Source organism: Sarcophilus harrisii, chromosome 1, assembly GCF_902635505.1.
Source record: "Sarcophilus harrisii chromosome 1, mSarHar1.11, whole genome shotgun sequence".
NCBI lineage: Eukaryota > Metazoa > Chordata > Mammalia > Dasyuromorphia > Dasyuridae > Sarcophilus > Sarcophilus harrisii.
The window spans coordinates 198186034-198211723 of NC_045426.1; the positions used below are offsets into that span (position 1 = coordinate 198186034).

The window sequence follows — 25690 nt, forward strand, 5'->3', positions numbered from 1 at the left end:
TCTTGAAAAATCTGCAGGTATGTTGAATGTCCTTTTTCATTCAATATCATGAATAATTTTGCTGGATATGATATTTACTGATAAGTCTTATACAATTATAGTTTCAGCATATTTGAATTGTTTTTTTTTTTCTTGTTTCTTGAAAAAACTTTCTCTTTGTCCTAAAGTTTTTTAAATTTGGTAATAATGTCCCCATGTGTTTTCACAAAAGAATCTCTTTGAGGTAGTGATTGGTGTTTTTTTTTTCTATTTCTGCTTTCCCTTCATATTCTATAATTCCAGGACAATGTTTTTTGGATTATTTCTTATATTATTGTTTCAAGGTTGGTTTTTTTTTTTTTGGTCACAATTTCAGGTAGTCCCATTATTCTAATATTTTCAGATCTTAATCTGTTCTCGAGATCTATTGTTTTTCTTAAAAGGTGTTTCACATTCTATTTTTTCATTCTTTATATTATTTTGTTATTTCTTGGTCTCTTCTAATTTCACTGACTTCCTCTTACCCAATTCTAATTTTCAAAGAGATATTTTCATCTTTAAGTTGCTGTATCTCTCTTTCAGCTGTTAACTTTTTTTTATAATCTTATTTTTCTTGGATGATTTTTATTTAGTTAGTGAGTTTTTCCTTAATATCTCTCATTTGATTTTTAAATTCTTTTTTGAATTCTTCTATAAATTATCTCTGGTCAGAGAGCCATTTAAAATTACTCTTTGGGGTAGAAGAAGCTTATTTTACTTCAATGTTCTTTCTGAAGATGAATCTTGGTTTTCCCTATTAAGACAGTAAGTTTCTATGGTGGGGTTCTTTCTTTGCTGGTCTGTTTTCTTTTTTTAATGAGAAGTATTAGTGTAAGCACCTCTAATCTATGGGGTGGAGGGATGGTGCCTCTGCCTTCACTTCAGCTCTCCCCTCTGATCTGGAAACTCAAACCAAAAACTCGACCCTCCTGTAAGTGCTAGCCCCATTGCCTCAGCACTCACAGATTGTGCTGGCTCCTTCCTTTCCAGGGCTGGATCTCTACAGCACAGCTGGGCTTGGTGTTTCTAATGAGCTGAAGTTTACTCAGTCTTCATGGTCTCAGATCCCTCCAACTTTTCTTGCAATCTAGGAGGTGAAAGCTTCTGTGGTTCTTGCTAAGTCACCAAAGCCAAACCCAGCTAACTCCAGGGTTCCACACTTGCTATATCTGCTGAATTAGCCTGGAGGTGTTTGTACTTCACACTGGTTAGTTCCCAGACTAGGGTCTTTCTTTGGATCCTCTTGAGTTGTAATAGGAGAACACCTGTTCTGCCCCAAGTCTTCTTGATTTTTCACCCATGTATGTTCATTCTGAGGAGCAAATTTGCTCTGTTTGTAGGGGAAATCTGGAGAGCTTGAAATGTACTCTACTTTGCCATATTCCTGGAATCCCCTTTTCCCCACTCCCAAGCACCTTTTAAGGACTATTCTCCTCACCTTCTGATATGAAGGGGCCAGAAAAAGGTGCCCCCAAAATTTTCTGCTTATCCGACCCTGGCCTGATTACCATGGAAGGTAGGGATCCCACCCTATGGTTGAAACACACAAAAAAATGTACAAAAATTTCTGCAGAGATTATATTCACCCAATGATACATAGAATGTGTGTACACTTATGAACAACATACATTTCAGTGGATCTAAAATATGACAGCTCTTATTGCAAGAGAACTTGATAGGTATTGTATCCAAACAGCAGCCTGGAGTGAAGTAAGGTTGGCAAATAAAGGTTGATTTACCAAAATCAAAGCTAGATTCATATTTTTCTGGAATGATCACAGTAACAGGGAATGCACAAAGCTGGTGTAGGTTTTGCCAGAGAAACTAATCTATTCAACAAATTTCTATACTTGCCAAAAGCAGTGAACAACAAACAGGTCCATAATATTGCAATTGCCACTTGCAGGAAAGTATCATTATCAGTGTCTATACTCTCACCATTTTAAATCCTGATAAGAGCAAAGAAAAATTTTATGAAGATCTGAAGATCCTCATCATTGATGTTCTAAAAAGAATATATAAATTCTGGGCAACTTTAAAGCAATTGATAGACATGGCAGGGAATTGTTGGGTATGATGAAAGGAAACAAAGTGGAAAATAGCATTTTTCAGTTTGCATTCAGACAATATCAGTTCTTTCTGTGAAGGCAGATAGCATGCTTCATCATGAGTCCTTGTATCGTTGTATAGCTGAGAATTAAATCATTCACAGTTCTTCATTGTAAAATATTGCTATTAGTGTATAGAATTTTCTCCTGGTTTTGTTCAATTTACTTCATATCAGTTTTTATTTTTATGTTTCCAAGTTTTTCTGAAATCATTCTGCTTAACTTTTTTTCTCTTAATAGTATTTATTTTTCCCTCAATTACATGTAAAAATAGTTTTCAACATTCATTTTGTAAGATTTTGACTTCCACTGTGCATACCCTTTGATCCAACAGTGTTACTACTGGGCTTATATCCCAAAGAGATCATAAAGAAGGAAAGGGATCTGTATGTGCATGAATGTTCGTGGCAGCCCTCTTTGTAGTGGCCAGAAACTGGAAACTGAGTAGATGCCCATCAGTTGGAGAATGGCTGAATAAATTGTGGTATATGAATATTATGGAATATTATTGTTTGGTAAGAAATGACCAACAGGATGATTTCAGAAAGGCCTGGAGAAACTTACATGAACTGATGCTGAGTGAAACAAGCAGGGCCAGGAGATCATTATACATTTCAACAACAATACTATATGATGATCAATTCTGATAGACCTGGCCATCTTCAGCAATGAGATGAACCAAATCAGTTCCAATGGAGTAGTAATGAACTGAACCAGCTACACCCAGCGAAAGAACTCTGGGAGATGACTAAGAACCATTACATTGAATTTCCAATCCCTCTATTTTTGCCTTTTTGGATTTCCTTCACAGGCTAATTGTACAATATTTCAGAGTCCAATTCTTTTTGTGCAGCAAAATAACGGTTTAGTCATGTATACTTATTTATACTATATTATTTATAATAAATATATTAAAATATATTTAACATCTACTGGTCATCCTGCCATCTAGGGGAGAGGGAGGGAGGAAGGAGGGGAAAAATTAGAACAAAAGGTTTGGCAATTGTCAATGCTGTAAAATTACCCATACATATAACTTGTAAATAAAAAGCTATTAAAAAAAAAGATTTTGAATTCCAAATTTTTCTCTCTCCCTCTTTCCCTTCCCAAGATAGCAAGCATTCTGATATAGGTTATACATATATAATCATATTAAACATATTTCCATATTAGTCATCTTGTGAAAGAAGAATGAAAACGAAAGAGAAAAACCACGAGAAAGAAACAACAAAAAAGTGAAAATACTATGTTTCAATCTGCCTTCAGACTCCATAGTTCTTTCTCTGGATGTGGATAGCATTTTCCATCTTGAGTCTTTTGACATGTCTTGGATCTTTGTATTTCTGAGAAGAGCTAAGTCTCCTATAGTTGATCATTTCACAGTGTTGCTGTTACTTTGTACAATATTTTTCTGGTTCTGCTCACTTTTCTCAGCATCAGTTCATGTAAATCTGTCTAATTTTTTCTGAAACTACTTGCTCATCATTTCTTATAAATAATAGTATCCTATTACATTCCTATATGATAAGTTGGTAGCCATTTCACAACTAATGAATAAGCATCCCTTCAACTTCTAATTCTTTCCCAATTAAAAAAAAAAGAGCTGCTATAATTATTTTTGTACAGATGTGTTCTTTTCTTTTAAAAAAAAAATATTTCTTTGGGATAAAAATCCAGTGGTGGTATTAGTGGATCAAAAGTTATGCACAGTTTTATAGCCCCTTGGGCCTAGTGACAAATTGCTATCCAGAATGGTTGGATCAGTTTAAAACCCCACTAACAATGCTCCAACAATGTAGCAATTTTCCTACACCTTCTTCAACATTAATCATTGCTCTTTTCTGTCATATTAACACTCTTAATCAATATTAACCAATATATATTAGTTGTTGCCTCAATTATCTTAATTCTCATTTCTCTAATCAATAGCGATTTAGAGCATTTTTTCATATAACCATAGATATCTTTAATTTCTTCATCTGAAAACTACCTGTTCGTGTCCTTTAATCATTTTATAACTGGAATATTATATTTTATAATGATAAGTAATACAATAATATTATAAGTAAATGATTTTATCAAAATATGCTCAAAACTATTAACAGTTTCTAGTATTACTATAATTTGTTGATAGTTTTGGAATCATTTCATTTAATATAATCAAAATTATCTATTTTATGATATTATAATGCTTATCTGTATTTATATAAATTTCCTATCCATAACTTAAAATATTTAATTCCATATTATATATATACATTATGAGTATAATACAATATTATCATATAATTATACTAGTATAATAATGAAATGTATATTTATAATATTGCCAAATAAATATATATAAATTTCAGAGTTTTTTCAAATATATAATTATATGTTCAATAACTATGAATTTTGGGGCTTATAATCATTTACTATATATATACTATATATATATATATATAGCATACTATATGTATGATATATAGTATACTATATATATATACTATATATTATAGTATATATATAGTATAGTATAATACTATAGTATACTATAATATATAGTATAATAATAAATTATACTATAATAATAATAAATAATATAATAATAATAAAATAAATAAATAATAAAAAATAATAAATACTATAAATTATAGTATACTATAATTTTGGGGCTTATAATCATTTACTATATATATACTATTATATATTATATATATATATATATATATATATATAGTATATATATAGTATATATATATATATTATATATATATAGTATATATATTATACTATAATACTATAGTATATATAAATATATAGTATAATAATAAATATATACTAATAATAATAGAAATAAATAAATAATAAAAAATAATAAATACTATAAATTATAGTATACTATAATTTTGGGGCTTATAATCAGTTACTACATATATACTATTATATATATATATATATATATTATAGTATATATAGTATAGTATAATACTATAGTATACTATAATATATAGTATAATAATAAATTATACTATAATAATAATACATAATAAATATATACTATAATTATAGATATATAATTTTATAAATAGTATATATATATAATATAATATATATTATATATATATTTATAGTATATATATATAGTTATAATATTTATATATATATAATATATATTATAATAAATATACTATATAATATAAATAAATAATAATAAAATATATACTATAAATTATAGTATACTATAATTATTAGGCTTTATAATATATATATATATTATATATAAATATACTAATATATATATATATAATAAAATATATAATTATATAATTATAGATATATAATATACTATATATATTTATATATATATATATATTATATATAGTATAATACTATAGTATATATAATATATAGTATAATAATTATAATTATATATAATAATAATAATATAATATATATATAATATAATATAAATAAATTAATATATAATAATTATAATACTATAAATTATAATATACTATAATTTTAGGTTAATAATAAGTATAATATACATAATATAGCATATTATATATTATATATAATATTATAATATATATACATATATATAAATATTATTATATATACTATATATTATAGTATATATATATAGTACAGTATAATACTATAGTATACTATAATATATAGTATAATAATAAATTATACTATAATATATATATAAATAATATAATAATAATAAAATAAATAAATAATAAAAAATAATAAATACTATAAATTATAGTATACTATAATTTTGGGGCTTATAATCATTTACTATAATATATACATTATATATATATTAGTTATAATTTATATATATATATATATATTATATATATATATATATATATTATAGTATACTATAATATATATATAATAATAAATTATACTATAATAATAGATAATAATAAATAAATAATAAAAAATAATAAATACTATAAATTATAGTATACTATAATTTTGGGGCTTATAATCATTTACTATATATATATATATCATATATTATATATATAGTATATTATATGTATGATATATAATATACTACATATACTATATATATTATATATATATAGTATAGTATAATACTATATATACTATAATATATAGTATAATAATAAATTATACTATAATAATAATAAAATAAACAAATAATAAAAAATAATAAATACTATAAATTATAGTATACTATAATTTTGGGGCTTATAATCAGTTATACATATATACTATAATATATTGTATATATATAGTATAGTATAATAATAAATTATACTATAATATTAAAATAAATAAATAAAAAATAATAAATACTATAAATTATAGTATACTATAATTTTGGGGCTTATAATCATTTACTATATATATACTATAATATTCTATATACTATAATATACTATATTATTATAGACTATAATATACTATATATTATAGTATATATATAGTATACTATATATAATACTATAGTATACTATAATATATAGTATAAATAATATAATAATAATAAATAAATAAATAATAAAAATAATAAATACTATAAATTATAGTATACTATAATTTTGGGCTTATAATAATTTACTATATATACTATCATATAGTATATATATATATACTATATATAGTATACTATATATATACTATATGATATATATATATATTATAGTATAATACTATAGTATACTATAATATATAGTATACTAATAAATTATACTATAATAATAATAATAAATATAATAATAATGAAATAAATAAATAATAAAAAATAATAAATACTATAAATTATAGTATACTATAATTTTGGGGCTTATAATCATTTACTATATATATACTATCATATATTATATATACAGTATACTATATATAATATATAGTATGCTATATATATATACTATATATTATAGCATATACATAGTATATATATATATAATACTATAATACATAGTATAATAATAAATTAAAATATAATAATAATAAAATAAATAAATAATAAAAAATAATAAATACTATAAATTATAGTATACTATAATTTTGGGGCTTATAATCATTTACTATATATATACTATTATATATTATATATGTAGTATACTATATGCATGATATACAGTACACTATATATATACTATATATTATAGTATAATACTATAGTATACTATAATATATATATAATAATAAATTATACTATAATAATAAATTATACTATAATATTAAAATAAATAAATAAAAAATAATAAATACTATAAATTATAGTATACTATAATTTTGGGGCTTATAATAATTTACTATATATACTATCATATAGTATATATATATACTATATATATATACATATATATATATGATAGACTATAATATATATATAATAGTATAATAATATATACTATATATATGCTATAATACTATAAATATACATAATATAATAATAAAAATATAATAATAATAAATAAATAAATAATAAAAATAATAAATACTATAAATTATAGTATACTATAATTTTGGGGCTTATAATCATTTACTATATATATACTATCATATATTATATATACAGTATATATATAATATATAGTATGCTATATATATATACTATATATTATAGCATATACATAGTATAGTATAGTATAATACTATAATACATAGTATAATAATAAATTATACTATAATAATAATAAATATAATAATAATGAAATAAAATAAATAATAAAAAATAATAAATACTATAAATTATAGGTATATATAATCATTTACTATATATATATTATATATATATATATATAGTATACTATATGCATGATATACAGTATACTACATGTATACTATATATTATAGATTATATATATAATATAGTATAATATATAGTATACTATACTATAATACTATAGTATACTATAATATACAGTATAAATAATATAATAATAATAAAATAAATAAATAATAAAAAATAATAAATACTATAAATTATAGTATACTATAATTTTGGGGCTTATAATCATTCACTATTTACTATAGTAAATAATTATAAGCCCCAAAATCCAAACTTTTGTTTGTGTACCTATTACACTCTATTATATTATGTGTACCTATTATACTCTACTGATCCACCTCTGTATTTCTTAGCCAGTACCGGATAGTTTTGACAATTACTGTTTTATTATATAATGTATTGACTTTAAAAAAGTTAAACATAGTAGTTTCGATTTTAAAATCATTAGAGAACCGATGGAATTTGTTGAATAAAGGAATGACACGGTCATAATAAAAAGAAAGACGTTATGAAAGAGAATCCACAGAAATATCAGATCCTGAGACCCGCCAGAGGAAGCTGTGCTTCTGCTTGAGGGATTAGGAGATAAAAGCGACGGGACGGGCAGCCGCAGGTGAAACCATAAATGGAATTGAGTACGGGAAAATAGGAAACGGCCTTACTAATTATCTCGGGCCCTTTGGGCTCGTTTCCTTAAGCCTCCGTTTTAATGCAGTGGTAGCGTTTCGCCCAGGTCTGAATCCTGGGATCGCTTACAACCATCTAAGCATCTTTGGAGAGCTCCCCCACCCCCCACCCCGCGGCGACGTGCTGAGGTCAGATCCCGTCACGTCGCCGACGTCGCCGTAGTCTCCGCCGCGCTGAAGTGGGAGAGCGGCGGTGCCCGGCTAACTGTGGCCGGCTCTCCGCCTCTGGACTCTCCGGCGTGTGGGAGCCTTCTGGTCCCCGGGTTTTAGGTTTCTCCCTTGTCCCCTGTACCTTCGCTTTTCGGCGCCCTGTCAGTGGTCTCCGAAGCTCGGGCTGGGTCCTGCCTTCCCCGGCCTCGCGCCCCATCAGTCAGTCAGGGTCTCCTCAGTGCGGTCGACGGCAGGTACCATGTCCAGGCCGAGCAGCGTCTCCCCGCGGCCCCCGGCTCCTGGAGGGGGCGGCGGCGGCGGCGGGGGCGGCGGCAGCGGCGGAGTCTCCTCTCAGTGCGGCTCCGGGGGAAGTGGCGGCCGAGCCAAGGGGCTGAAGGACATTCGCATTGACGAGGAGGTGAAGATAGCGGTCAACATCGCCTTGGAGCGGTTTCGTTATGGAGATCAGAGGGGTGAGTGAGTGGTCAGGCCGGCCTCCCCCGGCGCCTGCCGGGCTCTGGTTTCGTTTCCCTTCTCTCCAGGCAGAGTATCCCCCATCCCTGGCGCGGGGAGTGAGTCAGCTGTCATTCAGGGCTCAGGAAGGGCGCCCTTTCGTGCTGTGCAGCATCTTTGTGTGTTGGTTAGAGAGCTGACATCCCAAGGCGTGAAAACCTGCTTCACCGTGTGAGCCTAAATCTAACCTCTAAGCCCTTGTGCTCCGTCTCCAACACCATAAATTTCAGAACGCAAACTGATCTGATTGGGGGATTCCTCCCAGGTCTTTCCTCATCAAGGATTCTGGTGTGAAGAGGAAAAAATAAAAAAGATAATAAGTAGGTATTTGGATGCAAAAGTTAGCCCAGCAGTTTCAGAGAAGCCTGAGAAGAATGCTGATAAAATGAGTTGAAAGAAGAAATTATGCAGTAACAACAACATTGTGAAGAAAAACAACATTGAGACACTTAAGAACTCTGTTCAGTGTAATGTAATCAAGTATGATTCTAGAGGACTTATGAGGATGCAAAATGAGACTTATTTTTTTGATGTGGCCAGTAGGAGAGTTTGCATAACAACTACATAGTCATATTTTTATAATAATTTGGATTTTCTTTCTTTTTTCTTTCGTTATAGGAAGGAGGGAAGGGAGATAGATGGGAGAGAAAACAAACACTTGTTCATTAAAAAAAAAAAAATTTAAAAAGTCCAAGAAAAAGGTTCTTTATTTTTCATGTAGTATAAAGTCCCAAGTAGGACACTAATGAGGCAGCACATGAAACAGATAGCTTCAACAGAGAATTGAACAAAATTTAGTACATTTGTCACAAACTAATAATTCTACACAGTTTCCCCCAAAATTTAACCTTTTATTATTTTTATTATTATTTGCCTCTAGGTGAAGTAAAATGGACTTTATCTTTTTGAGTAATCATTACCTCTAGCCTGCGGATGGAGTTCAAATTGTAAACTTCATAGTCATGGAGTCATGACATTGTGAACCCAAGTGCAGGGCACTGAGCTGGAAGTCAGGAAGACCTAGCTAGGCTCAAATCTGACCTCTGACACTTATTAACTGTTGAAACCTAGGTACATCACTTGAGTTTTAGTTTCTTTATCTGTAAAATGTGGATAATAGTAGCTAGCAAAACCTACTCTGTAAGGTTAGGAGTCTCAAATGAGACAATGTATGTAAAATACTTTCCAAAGTTTAAAGCATACATCTTAAGTTTTGGTGGTTGTAAGCTTGAGTTTGATATTGCACAAAGTGAATCAGACTTGTTCTTAACCTCTGGGAGAGGAGTTCTTAACCTAAGACCCATTATATAACTGTACTTTAATTTTTTTCTTTCATAATTTTAATACATTTGATTTTATGCCTTTCAAAACATTCTTCTGAGAAAGGGTCCTTAGACTTCACCAGACTTTCATGCAGACCAAAAAACAAAGAATCCTTTACAAGATTCCAGTCCAAAACAGTAACAGTGATGTGTATAGAGGCTTAAGTTTTGGGGGGTCTTTTCTTGTTTTTTTAAAACAGATCTGTGATTTGTAGGGAGCTCTTGGTAAGTATCTTCCACTTCAGTGCAGACTTATTTGCAATTCGTGGTTTTAGACAGTAGCCTAATGCACTGAGGTGACTTGCCTGAAGTCACAGAACCAGTATATGGCAGAAGACCTGGAAATTTATACCAACTCACCATGTCTTAGTTGTCTCCTCACTTTGCTCACCTTAATGAGTTCTTCATAAAGCCATCATCTTGGAAAAAAATCCAAACCAGCCATCCCTGATTCTCCTAATTATATACCCATGCTTCCCCATCTCACATATTTCCTTTTCCTCACTTCTTTTCACCTCCTCTTCAATATATTGTCTTCCTTTATTAGAATGTCAGTTTCTTGAGGATGAGGACTATCTTCTTTTGCATGTATATGCCCAGCATATTCCCCAATGCCGAAACATAGTAAGCACTCAATAAATATAAACTGCAACAATCCTAAACAAAACTATTTTTTTTTCTTTCTTGAACTACCTCTTAACATGGCCTTACCTACTGTAGAGTAGCCATTCAGTGAATGTTTTGAATTATCAAAGTATCTAAATGTTTGGGTTGACATTTCTGTATTTTTAAAAATATGAAGCCATATTATATAATTCAGAAAGAAAAATTTTCCTAGACTTTATTAAATTTATAATCATAAAGTGAGAACTAGAAAGTGAAAGTACAAATAAATATAATGCAATATAGAGAGTGAAAGTATAAAGTGTTATATTAATTCAGAAGACAAGAGTGATTACTTCCAACTAAAGCTGAATTCTTGAAAGAAATAACATTGCTTTAGGCCTTGAAAGATATGCAAAAACTGAAGAATTACAACTAGAGAGGAAGGGCATCGTAAGTGTGTAAACTCTGTATTTAAAGGAATAGAGATAGTACTAGAAAGTATTTTTAAAAGAGAGATGCAGTTTAGAGTAAAAAGTAGCTCAAATGAAGCTTTTGGATCGTAATAGTATGTATGTATTGTATAATTGCCTTTTCCTTGCAAGGCTTAACATTTGGCTACTGTGCTTTAAATAATAATATAAAGTCCAACATAATAGTGAATATTTGTTGAAGTGAATTTCATGTACTTACCATCATGTAAACATAGTAAAGATAAATGAGGTTTCAAGTGTTTTGTTTTAGCCAAGGCTAAAGAAAAGAACAGAAGGTTTTTCTTCTTTTTATATGACCATTATTTTTCTTTTTCTAGAAATGGAATTTCCTTCTTCTTTAACCAGTACTGAAAGAGCTTTTATTCATCGATTAAGTCAGTCTCTTGGTTTGGTCTCTAAAAGCAAAGGGTAAGTTAATATGTCTTTTCTTATCAAAAGAAATTGCTGCCTACTTTTAATAGTTATCAGTGTCTATGGAAAGAGGGAAGAGAAAGAAATGAGAAACACTTCATTTACCATATTTGACTTTTCTGTGTATTCTTTCCCATATTTTTTTTTTCACTCAAAGGAGTGGAAAAAATTTTATCTTTTCGAGGAAAGAAAAAGATGATCTTGACTTGATATCAGAATAGGAAGTGATTTTTAGAAATTAGCTAGTTTAATCCCCTTATTTTGCAGATGGGAGAACTAAAGCCTGAGAAGTCAAAAGATTTATTCAATATCATACTAATAAACAGCAGAAATAGAATCTGCTGCTTGTTCTACTTATACCACAAAGTATGTTTATAGACATTTTGTTTGTTTATAGACATTGTTTTATTGTTGATGTGGTTTTTTTTTTTTTTTTCCAATAAGGAATTATACTTGTTCATGCCCTCTTCTTATTTTTTTTCTTTTCCTGACTAGACTTTAATTTTTAGAAATAATTGTAAGACTAAGCATGATGGCATACATTTGTAGTCTTTGCTTCTGAGAAGGCTAAGGCTGGTACATTGCATGAGTTTAGCTATTCTGATCTATAGTAGGTCTAATGTCTGTTTATTAGGTGTTGGCACTAAATCTGGTATCAAAATAGTGAGCCCCTGGGGTGGAGGGACTTTAGGCTGCCTAAGGAGAGACTATAAATAGCCTAAGTTGGGAAAAAAAAGATAGGTTGAAGGTTCTGTACCTCACTTTTGGAATTGGGTTCACAATTAGCTGTTGCACTTCTAGCATGAGCAAAATAGGGAGGTACTGTCTCAAAATTATATATATATATATATATACATACATACACATACATATATATTAATAACATAATTATATACATTTTTATAAAACAAGTTGGGGAGAGGAGAAAGGGTATGAGAGTCCATTTGAGAGGTAGCCTTAATGAAAAAACAGTATGTTTTGAGCATATTTTGTTTTTGGGAAAAGATATTAATTTATTTGTTAACTTACCTTTGAAATACTTCTTTTACATCATGGGACAGTTTGGCAATCTGGTCAAAACCATGTACTCTTCAGGTTAATGTTTTTAAATGCACAAAATAAAATACATAAGATTATAAAGGAGACTTTATTGAAATAAATAGTTAACCAAAATAAATAACACAAAAAAAAGTTGACTGACCCCATGATAAAAACTTCTATATTAAGAAAAAGAAAAGTAAAATTCTAAAACAATAACACCAGCAAAAAGAACTGTACAGGCAGTTTTTTACACATGATCCACAAATACCATTTAAATAATCATACTTGCCTTTGAGTCTAGAGAACTCCCATCTTATCCTTATTGTGGTAGGGGCTATTGCTTTTAATCTCTTCACTGGGAGATATTAGAGTACCTTCTTGCTGCCAGTGCTTCAGAAAGGGGAAGAGTGCTTGTTGGGTCCCAAAATTTTTATTTGGAATTTGGAACACACTTTCCATAGAAACAATTACTAATATTGGATAATTTATAGGTCAGCCCCCAAAGGATAAGGAGAACCATACGTTTACAATAGTATTGTCTTCTGTTATTGTGGTTATTTCCTAATTTTAAGTATACAATATTTTAGTTATATTACACTGGTACCATCACCTCCTGGCAGATAGAAGAAATGGAAACAGTGTCAGATTTTATGTTCTTCATTTCAAAGATCACTACAGATGGTGAATGTAACCATGAAATTAAAAGATGTTTGTTCCAAGGAAGAAAAACTGTGGCAAATCTGAACAGCATACTAGAAAGCAGAAATTTCACTTTTCCACCAGAGGTCCATATAGTCAAAGTAATGGCAATATGTGGCTGTGAGAGTTGAAGTAGAAAGAAAAGCTAAGCACTGCAGAATCACCACTGGAATTATGGTGATGGAGAAGACTTTGAAGAGCCCTTGGATATCAGGAGATCAAATCAGTAAGACTTAATTAATAAGACATCAATTCAAACTGTTCATTGAAAAGTCAAATACTGAAGCTGAAAGCTAAATACTTTGGCCAAATAATAAGAAGATAGGACTCATTGGAAAAAATTCTGATGCTGGGAAATGAAGGCAAAAAAAAAAAAAAAATGAAGGGAATAACAGAGGATGAGATGGATAGATAGTGACATAGAAGAAACAAACATGAATTTGGACAGACTTCAAGAGATAGTAAAGAATAGAAAGTCTTTGTGTGCTATGGATCATGGGATCACAAAATGTAATTCAAGACTGAACAACTGCACAACTACAAAAAGGGGGGAAAATTCCCAATTCCAAATAATTGATTTACTAAAATATCTTTGGAATATCAACTGCTGATCACTTGGAAACTTGTATTTAGTTTCAGGTAAAGAAGAGGGATCTGTTTGGGGGTAAAAGATCAAAATATGGTAAAAGAGATATCAACAGAAACCAGAGAAAAAAAGACAAAGAGAAGAATTATATTGGTGATAATGAATTATGGAATGAATGAAAATGGATTTATTAAGCATTTATTTTGTACAAAAGAATATACCATGTAAGCACTTGGGATACAAACAGAAAAGATCATGTTCCTGTGGTATTTAGGTTGCATTGCCATTTGGTGGAAAGTAATTAGGAAAATAGAAGACTATGCAGATCAAGGAAAGGGACAAGTTAATTAACATCTAGTATGAGGGGAAGCAGATAAAGGTAACATTTTTTAAAGCCCTATTTTCCTTTTCTGATACTGCAGCATTTCTGATGGTGCCACCCTTTTCTCTGCCCACTATTTCCTTTTATACCTAAGAATAGCTGTAGCAATCTGATTATGTGGTTCCACTGATTCTTTAGGGATCTTCTTCCTTTGCTTGTATTTGATTCACTCAAAGGAGTACTGAAATTTTCTTTTGCCTTAATTTCTAGAGGCCACTTGCCCATTCGTCCTTTTTGGTCCCCTTACCTCATATGGGCAGTTTTTTCTAATTTTTGAATAATAACTTCTTTGAAATAACGCTTGTTAGTTTGCCTGTTAGTCATACAGCTCTCCCTTAGTATTTGATATTGATTTTTGACATAAATTTATCTTAGAGTTCCACTGATGTTTTTTAAATTAATCTCTGGACAATGTTATGTGAATCTTCACCATGAAGGAGGCAAGTTTCTCACTTTGTAGAATGAAGAGTATAGTCAGAGTTTTTGTACAGACTGTATTTGTACATATAAAAGAAACTTATATAAGAAAGTATAAGACATTTGACATTTCATCAAAAAGGACATAGCGATCTCTTCTAATAGGTAGGCTGAATTTGGGAGTTATGAGGTATGTAGTACAACTAAAGTTGATCAGTTGTTCTCACTAAGTCTAACATCTCTATGGGTAAGCCCAGGGCTTTGATGGGGTTTATGTGGGGGGAGTATCAGGCTGCCCAAGGAGAAGTGAACTGGCCATGATGGAAACAAGGTAGATTAAAGCTTCCATACATATCAGCAGTAAGATTGCACCTTTCAAAGGCTGCTGCACTTCTAACCTGGGTAAAGTAGGACACACTTGTATCCAAAAAAACAAAAAAGGGTGAAAAAAGTAGTAGAGTAGTAAAATGTGTGATGGAGACACCTGTTAAAAGTTACTGTCCAATTCAACAAATTAGTGTAAATGCCCAGATTGTACTTGATGAATAATTAGAGGGAAGAGAAATATAATAAATATATAAATAGAAAAATTCTCAATCTTATTAGCATAGTGATTTCCTCAGAAGTTGTTATAACATAGAAAGTCAAGGTTTCATCTTCTTAATTTACAAAATGAGAAAATGAAAAGACAATAGAAATGTAATGGATTAATTGCAAAAGGTACTTGAAATTACAGGTAGGGCTAGCGTTCTATTTTTTTTCTTGTAATATTGGATAAATCACTCTACCATTACCTCAGATTTGTGATTCTAACAATTGATATTCACTGTTGTATCCTATTAGTCCCAGGATATTACAGTGATAAGGAGAATAGAAGAAGAAATTTAGGTTATGTAAGTAACAAAAAAAAGTCAGTAAAATGTATTTTAAAATAATAAATGAATGATTTTAATTGGATTTGTCTGATCATGTGTTCTGCTACCATCTAGAAGAACCCAGTGTAATTTTCTAAATTTTTATTGAAGCTTTTTATTTCCAAAACATATGCAAGGATAATTTTTCACCACTGACCCTTGAAAAACCTTGTGTTCCAATTTCCTCCCCTTCCTCCTACCCTCTCCCCTCGATGTCAAATAATCCAATGTATGTTAAACATGGTAAATATATATGTAAATTCAATGTAGGCAGGCATATTTATACAATTATCTTGCTGCACAAGAAAAATCAGATTAAAAAGGAACAAAATGAGAAAAAATTCAAGTATACAACAACAAAAGAAGTGAAAAATGTGATGATGTGATCCACACTCGGTTCCCATAGTCCTCTTCCTGGGAGTAGATGGCTCTCATCACCACAAGATTATTGAAACTGGTCTGAATTGTCTCATTGTTGAGAAGAGCTATATTCATCAGAAATGGATATAATCTTATTGTTGCTGTGTATAATGATTTCCTGGTTCTGCTCATTTCACTTAGCATCAGTTCACGTAAGTCTCTCCAGATCTTTCTGAAATCATCCTCCTGATAATTTCTTACAGAACAATAGCATTCCATAACATTCATATACCATAACTTATTCAGTCATTCTTCAACTGATGGGCATCCACTCAGCTTCCAGTTTCTTGCCACTCAGTGTCATTTTTGTGCTATGAAGAAACATTACATTGGAAGAGGACTTGAAGAGACCACTAACTTTAGGGTGATAAAACATGTATTTCCCCACTTTATGAATCATATTTAACACAAATAATAACACATCAAAGAACTTTAATATCATAATATCTCCTTACAAATGAAAAAAAATGGAGCTTAAAATAGTTGCTTAATCTTTTGTTAAACCATAGGTAAGGCTGTGATAATAGGACTCACATTGGAATTTCTATATTTATAATTATTATGGTAGAATTTTTGGATGACTAAAATTTTGTTGTTTTTTACATCAGTCATTTTTAAAGTAAAAGCACTCTTTGCACAATTACATGAGCAACATTTTGTACCTGTAACCAAAGATTTTAGGAAGATGCATTCACTGGTGCTAAAATTGGTCATTACAATTAATTACAGTTATAACAATGGGAGTTATTAGTAAGTCATTTTTTAGTAGTTTCCCAATTTGACACTATTTCCTATTTGAGATTTTTTTTTTGGCAAAATTACTAGAATGGTTTGTCATTTCCTTCTGATGCTTATTTTACAGATGAGAAAACTGAGGCAGATAAGGGTTGTGATTTACCTACTAGAGTTATACAACTAGTAAATGATTCCAGATTTGAACTCAAAAAGATGAATCTTTCTGATTCTAGGGATAGTATTTTAACCACTATGCCACCTTACGATTTGTTAAATACATCCATTATATTAGGTTCTGTTTGTAGAGTTACATGAGAATGATAGTATCAGAGTACATACTGAAGAGACATTCAGATGACAGTCTGGACAGGAGACCTAAAAGTTTTATTATTTCTAGATATAGTTCAGAGTGTTTCCACTGATCCCCTTTTTCCCCATCCCTGATGCCATTTGGCATTTTTTTAGCTGGTGGTGTTTTATCAGTCATAAATCTTGTGAAAAATCAATTTGCATACATAAATAAGCCTTTTTTCAGTGATTATAAATTGGGTTTTAAGCCTTTTGTTGAATATTTTTGGGGTAAATTTATACATGACCCCTTTTTGCTGAATGTTTAGAAGGCATTTAATGAGTAAATACATATGAAATTCAGTTTCTGCCATAAAACTGACTTTGTGGGCAATTCATTTGACCTTTTATTGTAGCAGATAGCTTTTTTTAAGACTAGAAATTGCAGAGAAGTTGTTCATCATCCACATTTATTGATGAAGGTCCTTGTTTGTCCTCCCAGATCTAACAAGCTAGTCAAAAAATTTTTGTAAATATAGCTGTCTTTATAGTTTATTAATTATTATTTTTCAGAAAGGGAGCAAATAGATATCTAACTGTGAAGAAGAAAGATGGATCAGAAACAGCACATGCAATGATGACCTGCAGTTTGACTCACAATACAAAACATGCTGTTAGGAGTCTAATTCAAAGATTTCCAGTCACAAATAAGGAACGTACAGAACTTCTGCCTAAGACAGAACGGGGAAATGTATTTGCAGTTGAAGCTGGTATGCATCTTCTAATGAATTTCCTTGTATATATTGCTATGTGATGATTTCCTCCTTTTGAATTAATTTTATTAAGAGTGAAATGAAACAAGTTTTTCAAATTTGATTATTTGAGCTGTATAGGATATGGATTTAAATGTGAAATTGTTTAAATGTTTGCATTAATGTATAGTACAGGGTATGTTAGTTATTCTTTTAATGAAGTAATAGAAAATTAACCAGTAACCTTAGTTTTGAATTGAAAACTATTAAGAACTAACTATTGTTGAAATTAGAAATAAATATTTAATATATTCAATGATATCCTTTTTTTTGCTATGTTCCAAAGTGTAAAAATATAAAAATTTTAATTTTCTGATTTAGAAAATAGGAATAATATTGCTCCATTATTACATCATTTTCCCCTCGGTAACAGAAAGTTATCTAAAAAAACTACATCTAAAAAGATGTTTGGGTCAATTTGTTAACTTTTTGGACTATCATACTTTTTTTTTCTTTTAAATTAATATTTTTCAATTAACATGCTCTCTCTAATTGGGGTTTTGATACTGAAATTTTCATTTCATATAAATAATTCTACTTATGTCCTATTTGAATACTTTATCACATTACATAGATATACCTAGGATCTTAAAAGTTCTGTCAATGAATCACCAATCTTGCCAGATCCTTACATTGTCTGGGATATGGCTCATCTCCAGAGTTGCTACAGGGTGAAGCCTTTTTCAGTCATAGTATCTATCAAAAACCAAATCTTGTTAGGTTGCAATCAGTATTAGCATGTACATATGTAAAGTCACAAGTCCTTGCATATTGGAATAAATATGTTAAACTAAGTTTTCTGTTCTACTTCTTAATAATATCATTCTCCAAATTTTGAAGCATCTGCAGTTTTGAATATTTGTATCAAACTTTGCTAAAAGAATTGGGATGAAAATAATAGAACCATACAGGTCAAGCAATTAACAAAACTTTATTATTACCATCAGTAACCAGAGGAACACAGAAAATAATCTTGGAACTGTAGGGAGCAGCACACAAGGGAGAAAGGTTATTGGGTGTGGAATGACTTTTGCACGCCAGATGAAATCCCAGTGCTTTTTAGGACTCAAATTTATATAGAGTTTTAGCCAACAAACATGACTCCAGAGTGAAATTGTCCTGTTATCTATAGATGAGTAAAGAGAAAATATTTCCTAAATTGCCCAATAAGGAGTGATGAATGGGGGCGGGGGGCAGTGATGCACTTTAACTTGATACTATTGATTCTATTCTAACAACAGACTGAAGGAGGTGAATGCCCAGTCTGGAGCTGTATCATTCATATTTGTTTTCATTGATTGACATAAGCCTAATCTTGATATGGAAATGAAAATTTGATATTTCATTAAATACTTAAATTAATAAATGAATGAAAACAGTATTTCTTAAGTTCATGTTTTGTCCAGATTACTGGGATACAAATGGAAAAATAAGATAGTCCTTGCTCCCACTGCAGTTCATATTCTAATTGGAAGATTGATTACACGTAAATGTATTGCTATTTTCATTGAAGAATGAAAGTTTAACGTTTCTTAAGTTGAACCCATTTTACGTGCCATGAATTTGAATAGTAAGCACTTTCGTTTCTAATTGAAGTAGCTTTATGATGTACTTTAAAAAATATTTTTCTTGATTTATTTTGTTTTGAAATGGTAGATTCTCTAATACTAAGTACAGTCCCCAGAAAACAGTTAAATGAAACCGCCTAATAAAATTATTTCATTTGCTAGTGTATGTTACTTTTGATATGACATAACAATTATGTTGACTTTTCAATTTAACACGTCAGAAAATGTGTGCTTGATAAATTGAATCATTTGCCAACAATTTTAGTCTTTGTCTTTGATCACAGTTATGTTTCCTTTTTGTTTTAACATTGCTATAGTCATGTATGTTGATCTGATTCTGGTTTTTTTTTCACTTGAGGGGTTTTTTTTAGTTATTAGTTATTTTTATGTTGTCAGATTATTTCTACATTCATGCTGAAGTAGGAAAATTCCACTGTCATACTTACTATGTTAATTTGTTATAATAAGAGACTAAATCTTAGAACTTAAAAATAATTCAAATATAATAAAGGTTTCTGAAAGTAAGGACAGTAAGGTTACTGCTGTTTTAAATTCAATGTATACATACATACCTTTAAGGTTGGGGGTTACATTTAGTGAATGACAAATTTATCTACACATTTTCATTCTCTTTGTTACTTGTTTCATTTTTTGTTCTTTTTTTATGCTTTGTTTAGCTACCTGAACATCTTTCTTTCTCAATGAAAATGAAAATAAAATTAATGTACATATGTTAGAGTTATAACCTTATTCACTATTGATTGTTAATTCCTTATTGTGTTTTCCATTTTTTTTAAAGAAAACCGAGAAATGAGTAAGACAAGTGGACGATTGAACAATGGTATACCTCAGATTCCAGTGAAAAGGGGAGAATCAGAATTTGATTCTTTTAGACAGTCTTTACCAGTGTTTGAGAAACAAGAAGAAATTGTCAAAATAATTAAAGATAATAAGGTTGTTTTGATTGTTGGAGAAACTGGGTCAGGAAAGACTACACAGGTTTGTTTGTTTTTAAATCAGTTAAAGAAAAATATTTGATTGTATTTTGTAGGGTTTTTGTTTTTTTTTTTTGAAAATACTACTTATATTTATTGATGTGACCATATTTATTTATTTTTATTTTTTTTGACAGGTAACATCAATTATATTTTATTTTTACATAAATACATTGAACATTAATATTAAAATATAATATATTGTATATATTAAAATATAACTAAAGAACGGAAATGCTTTTTTTTTTTAATAACTTTTTATTGACAGAACCCATGCCAGGGTAATTTTTTACATTATCCCTTGCACTCACTTCTGTTCCGATTTTTCCCCTTCCTCCCTCCACCCCCTCCCCCAGATAGCAAGCAGTTCTATACATGTTATGTATTTTGTAGTTTTAAGTCTCATTTTATCCATGACAAGGATCCTCAAGAAGTTTGAATTCAATAGGAGACACGTCTGTTTAATTATGTACAAAATAAATGCAAGGTAGTTTAGGAAGGAGGAAGGTTGAGGATATTAACACTGGGAAGATCAGGAAAGACTATATAGAAGGTAATAACTGAAGTAAGTCTTGAAAGAAGTAAGGGATTATATGAAGTATCTGTGAGGAGAGAGAATATTCCAAGCATAGAGATGGGCTATGTAAAGGCACAGATGAGAGATGGAATATATCATGTGTGAGGAATAGGAAGAAGGCCAGTTGGGTTCGAACAGAGTGTGAGAAGGGGAATAATGTATAATGTGAAAAGGTGGTAGGCAGGGGCCAAGTTGTGAAGGGCCTTAAAAGCCAAACAGAGGAATATAATGGATTATCAGTGGAAATCAAACATATGCTTAAGGAAAATCATGTTGGTAGTTGAGTATAGGATGAATTTGGAGTGAGGAGAGATTTGAGACAAGGATACCATAATGTGCATTAGGAGTCTCCCAACTGAGAGGTGATAAAAAAACCTCGATTAAGATGATAGCTCTTTTGAGTAGTGTAAAAAGAATGGATGTGCAATATTGTGGAGCTAGAAATGACAAGAATTAATAAATGATTGAATATATGTAATGAGAGCAGGATAAGGAGTTGAGGATAATTTCAAAATTGTGAACTTGGGAGATTGGAAGAATGGTGATGTCCTGGACAGAAATAGAAGTTTGGAAGAGGGACTGCATTTGTGAGAAAAGGTAATAAATAGGGTAATGATTAAAGATAATTATTTTGAACATGTTAAGTTTGAGATTGTCTCAGGGATATTCTGTTTGAAACATATAAATAGATAGTTGGTGATGTGAGAGTAAAGTCTCAGGGGAGAAAAAAAAAGGATATGGTTGGATTTAAAGATATAAAGATAAACTGCATGGAGATGAAAATTAAACCCATTGGGAGCTGATAAAATCACTAAAAGAATGTAGAGAGAAAAGAAGAGAAAATAAGCTGTGGGGTAGAGTACCCACAGTTAGAAAGCAGGATACGTATAAAGAAGCAGCAAAAAAATTGAACAATAGTCAGACAGAAGAACCAGAGGAGAGTAATAAAAATTTAGAGAAAATACAATATCTAAAAGGTGTGATTAACCTGACCAAACATAGCAGGAAGATGAAGGAAACTGAAGACTTGAGAAGAGACCACCAGATTTGATAACAGATCTATGATAAATAGCTTTGGAGAGAGCAGTTCCACTTGAGCCAAAAGGTAGAAAGCAAAATTCCCCAGGGATTAGGAATGAGAGGAAAGAGAGTTGTTTGGGTTTGTTTTTGTTTTGTTTTTTAGGACTTTGACTAAGAAAATGAGGGTTAAGGTTAGAACTCTAAAGTGATGTTAGAGTAGTAGAACATCAATGTGTTTATAATCCTCACCTTTCCTTATTAGCTTTATGTTGCATCTATGTTAAGAAAATATTTCTGTATTTTTCTTACACTTTTCTAAGGAAAATTCCTTAATTTTCTGAATTTTCCTATGGATATGTCATTTTATATTTACTCAACAGATAGAATGACATATTGCCCCTTATTATTTTTGTTCACTTTTTAGATATAATGAAAAGAAATCATTGGGAACATTCTTATTTATTAATAAGTTATATCACTTTTCCTCAACCTTCCTCAAAAAGAATCAGACTGCACAATTAAAATTTCCTATTATGCAAAGTCCTTTTATGAGTTAGCAGTACCAGTTGAAATTTATTAGAAACAACTCTGAGGAATTGTTCTGGTTTTGTTGTTGTGCTAGAATATTTTGTTTGATCATCAGATGTTGTTTGAAATAGGTAATTCATTTCAAATGCTTTTCATTTCTATTATAATTATATTCATTGTTAGTGGAATACAATGTGTATATTTCAAATACCTTGATAATTACATGATAAATCTAAATATTCTTTATTATATATTTTCTTTTAACTCATATTATGAGATTTCCCCATTTCTTGCATTTTAAACCTTTTTACCTTTTTCCATGCTAATTTACTAATTATGCTAAAGTATTTAAGTTTAAATTTGGAGCTCCAAGTTTGACTTGTTAGTATAATTAAGATAAAATAAAACCCTGGGAAGGTGGAGAAGAAAGCAGTTGTATTTGCAATATTATTATCTGTAGGTATCTGCAATATTATTTATAGGTAATTGTGCCCTGGAATTTAAACAATTACAATAAATTTTCATAATGAATACATGAGTAATCAACTCTACCTGTGTTGTGGATTGGAGATTGAAGAATTATAATGGCAACTGAAACATTTCTTTCAGATTCCTCAGTTTCTTTTAGATGATTGCTTCAAAAATGGAATTCCCTGTCGCATATTTTGTACTCAACCAAGACGTTTAGCAGCTATTGCTGTAGCTGAAAGAGTGGCAGCAGAAAGAAGAGAAAAGATTGGCCAGACAATTGGCTATCAGATACGATTAGAAAGCAGGTGATATAAATTTTCCTAAAATATGTTTTTTTTGGGGGGGGGTTTTTTAAGTTGGTAAAATTGCATTTTCCACCATTAATTTACTCAAAGTAAATTTTTATTTAAAGTTGATAACCAAATCTTTTTGAGTCTTTAAAATAATAATTGCCTTTGAAGATTTGCCAATGAAAGAGTTAGAGAATAGAGAATAAAAAATACTTCTTTCTCTAGTTTCCAAATTGATATTGCCATTTGGGAGGAAATCTTTCATAGGATTTGGGTTTCTGATATGAGCTTCTTCATCTTGCCTATTGCTTACCTTAATTTGAATAGCTGGCTTTTTAGCTATTCCATGTACTTTGCAGATAAGGCATTCATGATGACTCAAGAAAATAGCTTTATTGAAGAGGGCATTTTTTTCTAAGGGAAAACTATGAAGGATACTTGATTATTTAAAAGACAAGTGTTACTATTTAGCAAAAGGAGACTTTGGGTAATATTTGTGGGGTTAGCAAATAAACATTTTCCACAAGGCTATGGTAATTGTACCTACATATCATTGAACTGATAGCATTTTTATTAATGGGATATGTAATTAAAATATAATAAATCTTAATAGATTTGTAACTTTGCAAGACACTTTACTTTCTTAGAGTTTCTCCAAAGACTCTTCTGACATTTTGCACTAATGGAGTATTACTTCGCACATTGATGGCAGGAGATAGTACACTATCAACTGTGACACATGTTATTGTGGTAAGAATTTTGTTTCCTCCTATATATATATATAACTGAAATTCAGTAATTGTGATTGTGACTTTTATTTGTCAATGTAGAACAGGCTATATATATTAAAAAAAGAAAGTCAGCATAAAATAGTAGAGGGCCACTTTGAAAGGCATGCATTCAGATCTTGAACCTGATGTGACAAAGGATAATTCTTTTCATTTCTTACTGCCTCAAACAACTCTTTAAGTTTCAAATACAGAGGAAGTTTTTGGTCTATGTGGATGGAACATGTTTTCATACCAGGATATCCACATACTTATTAAATCGTAGGGCAAGACACCACCTTGACTCCAAAGAAGTATTTATTTCAAACTATTACATATGATTTCTGATGTTTAAAAATTTAGTTTATTTCTTGTATTTAAAAGAAGATTAAAACTGCAGGAGACAGGAAGATATGGGTTAAAATCTTGCCACAGATACTGTCTGGGTGATTCTGGGAAAATTGTAACACTGCTGACCCTCAATTTCTTCATCTATAAAATGTGAGGATCAATGGAATATCTTTAAGGTTCTTTGCAAACTGTGAAACACTGAATAAATACTAGTTAGTTTTGTTGTGATTAGGAATATTAAAAGACTATTTAACAGGTCTTATGAAAAATTATAATATTGATATAGTTTACTTATACTTTATATAAGAAAACAATGCTAAGGAATGACTATCAAAGAGGTTCATGCACTTTGTTTAGTTGTGATTTTCTTTTTTAAAGAAAGTAAATGGTTAAGCTACTTGCTCAGGATCACATAGGGAGTAAGTATCTTAAGATCAGATTTTAATTCAGGTCCCCCTGATTCTAGGACCAGTGCTCTATCCACTGCACCAATCACGCTTCCCCTCACTTTTCAGTATGATTTGTTTTTAAGAATCCACAAATCACCCTAGTAAGAGAGTTGATATGGATAAAGAGCTAGCAAAGAAGTTAGAGTGGGTGATTGGGTAGAGAACTAGGAGAGAATACTATCAGGAAAAGACAAGAATATAGAGAAGGGTGGTCAGCAACATATGTTGCAGTCAGGTCAAGAAGAATAAGAAATGAGAATAGATTTGGCATATAGATAATTGGAAACTTTGTGTAGATCTGTTTC

The 25690-nt window shown here is 30.2% G+C and overlaps 1 protein-coding gene across 2 annotated transcripts in view; it reads left to right on the forward strand.

Annotated features, from left to right (window-relative positions):
- The first annotated feature begins 8976 nt into the window (after positions 1-8976).
- YTHDC2 (YTH domain containing 2) overlaps positions 8977-25690 on the forward strand; it is a 78665-nt gene continuing 61951 nt past the window's right edge. For both annotated transcript variants that reach the window (XM_003759507.4, XM_031968439.1), the window contains exons 1-6: positions 8977-9205; positions 11982-12072; positions 18131-18327; positions 20737-20936; positions 23667-23833; positions 24466-24568. In XM_003759507.4, the coding sequence (XP_003759555.3) occupies positions 8992-9205; positions 11982-12072; positions 18131-18327; positions 20737-20936; positions 23667-23833; positions 24466-24568 (972 nt within the window). In that variant the 5' untranslated portion in view covers positions 8977-8991. The remainder of the gene's footprint in view (positions 9206-11981; positions 12073-18130; positions 18328-20736; positions 20937-23666; positions 23834-24465; positions 24569-25690) is intronic.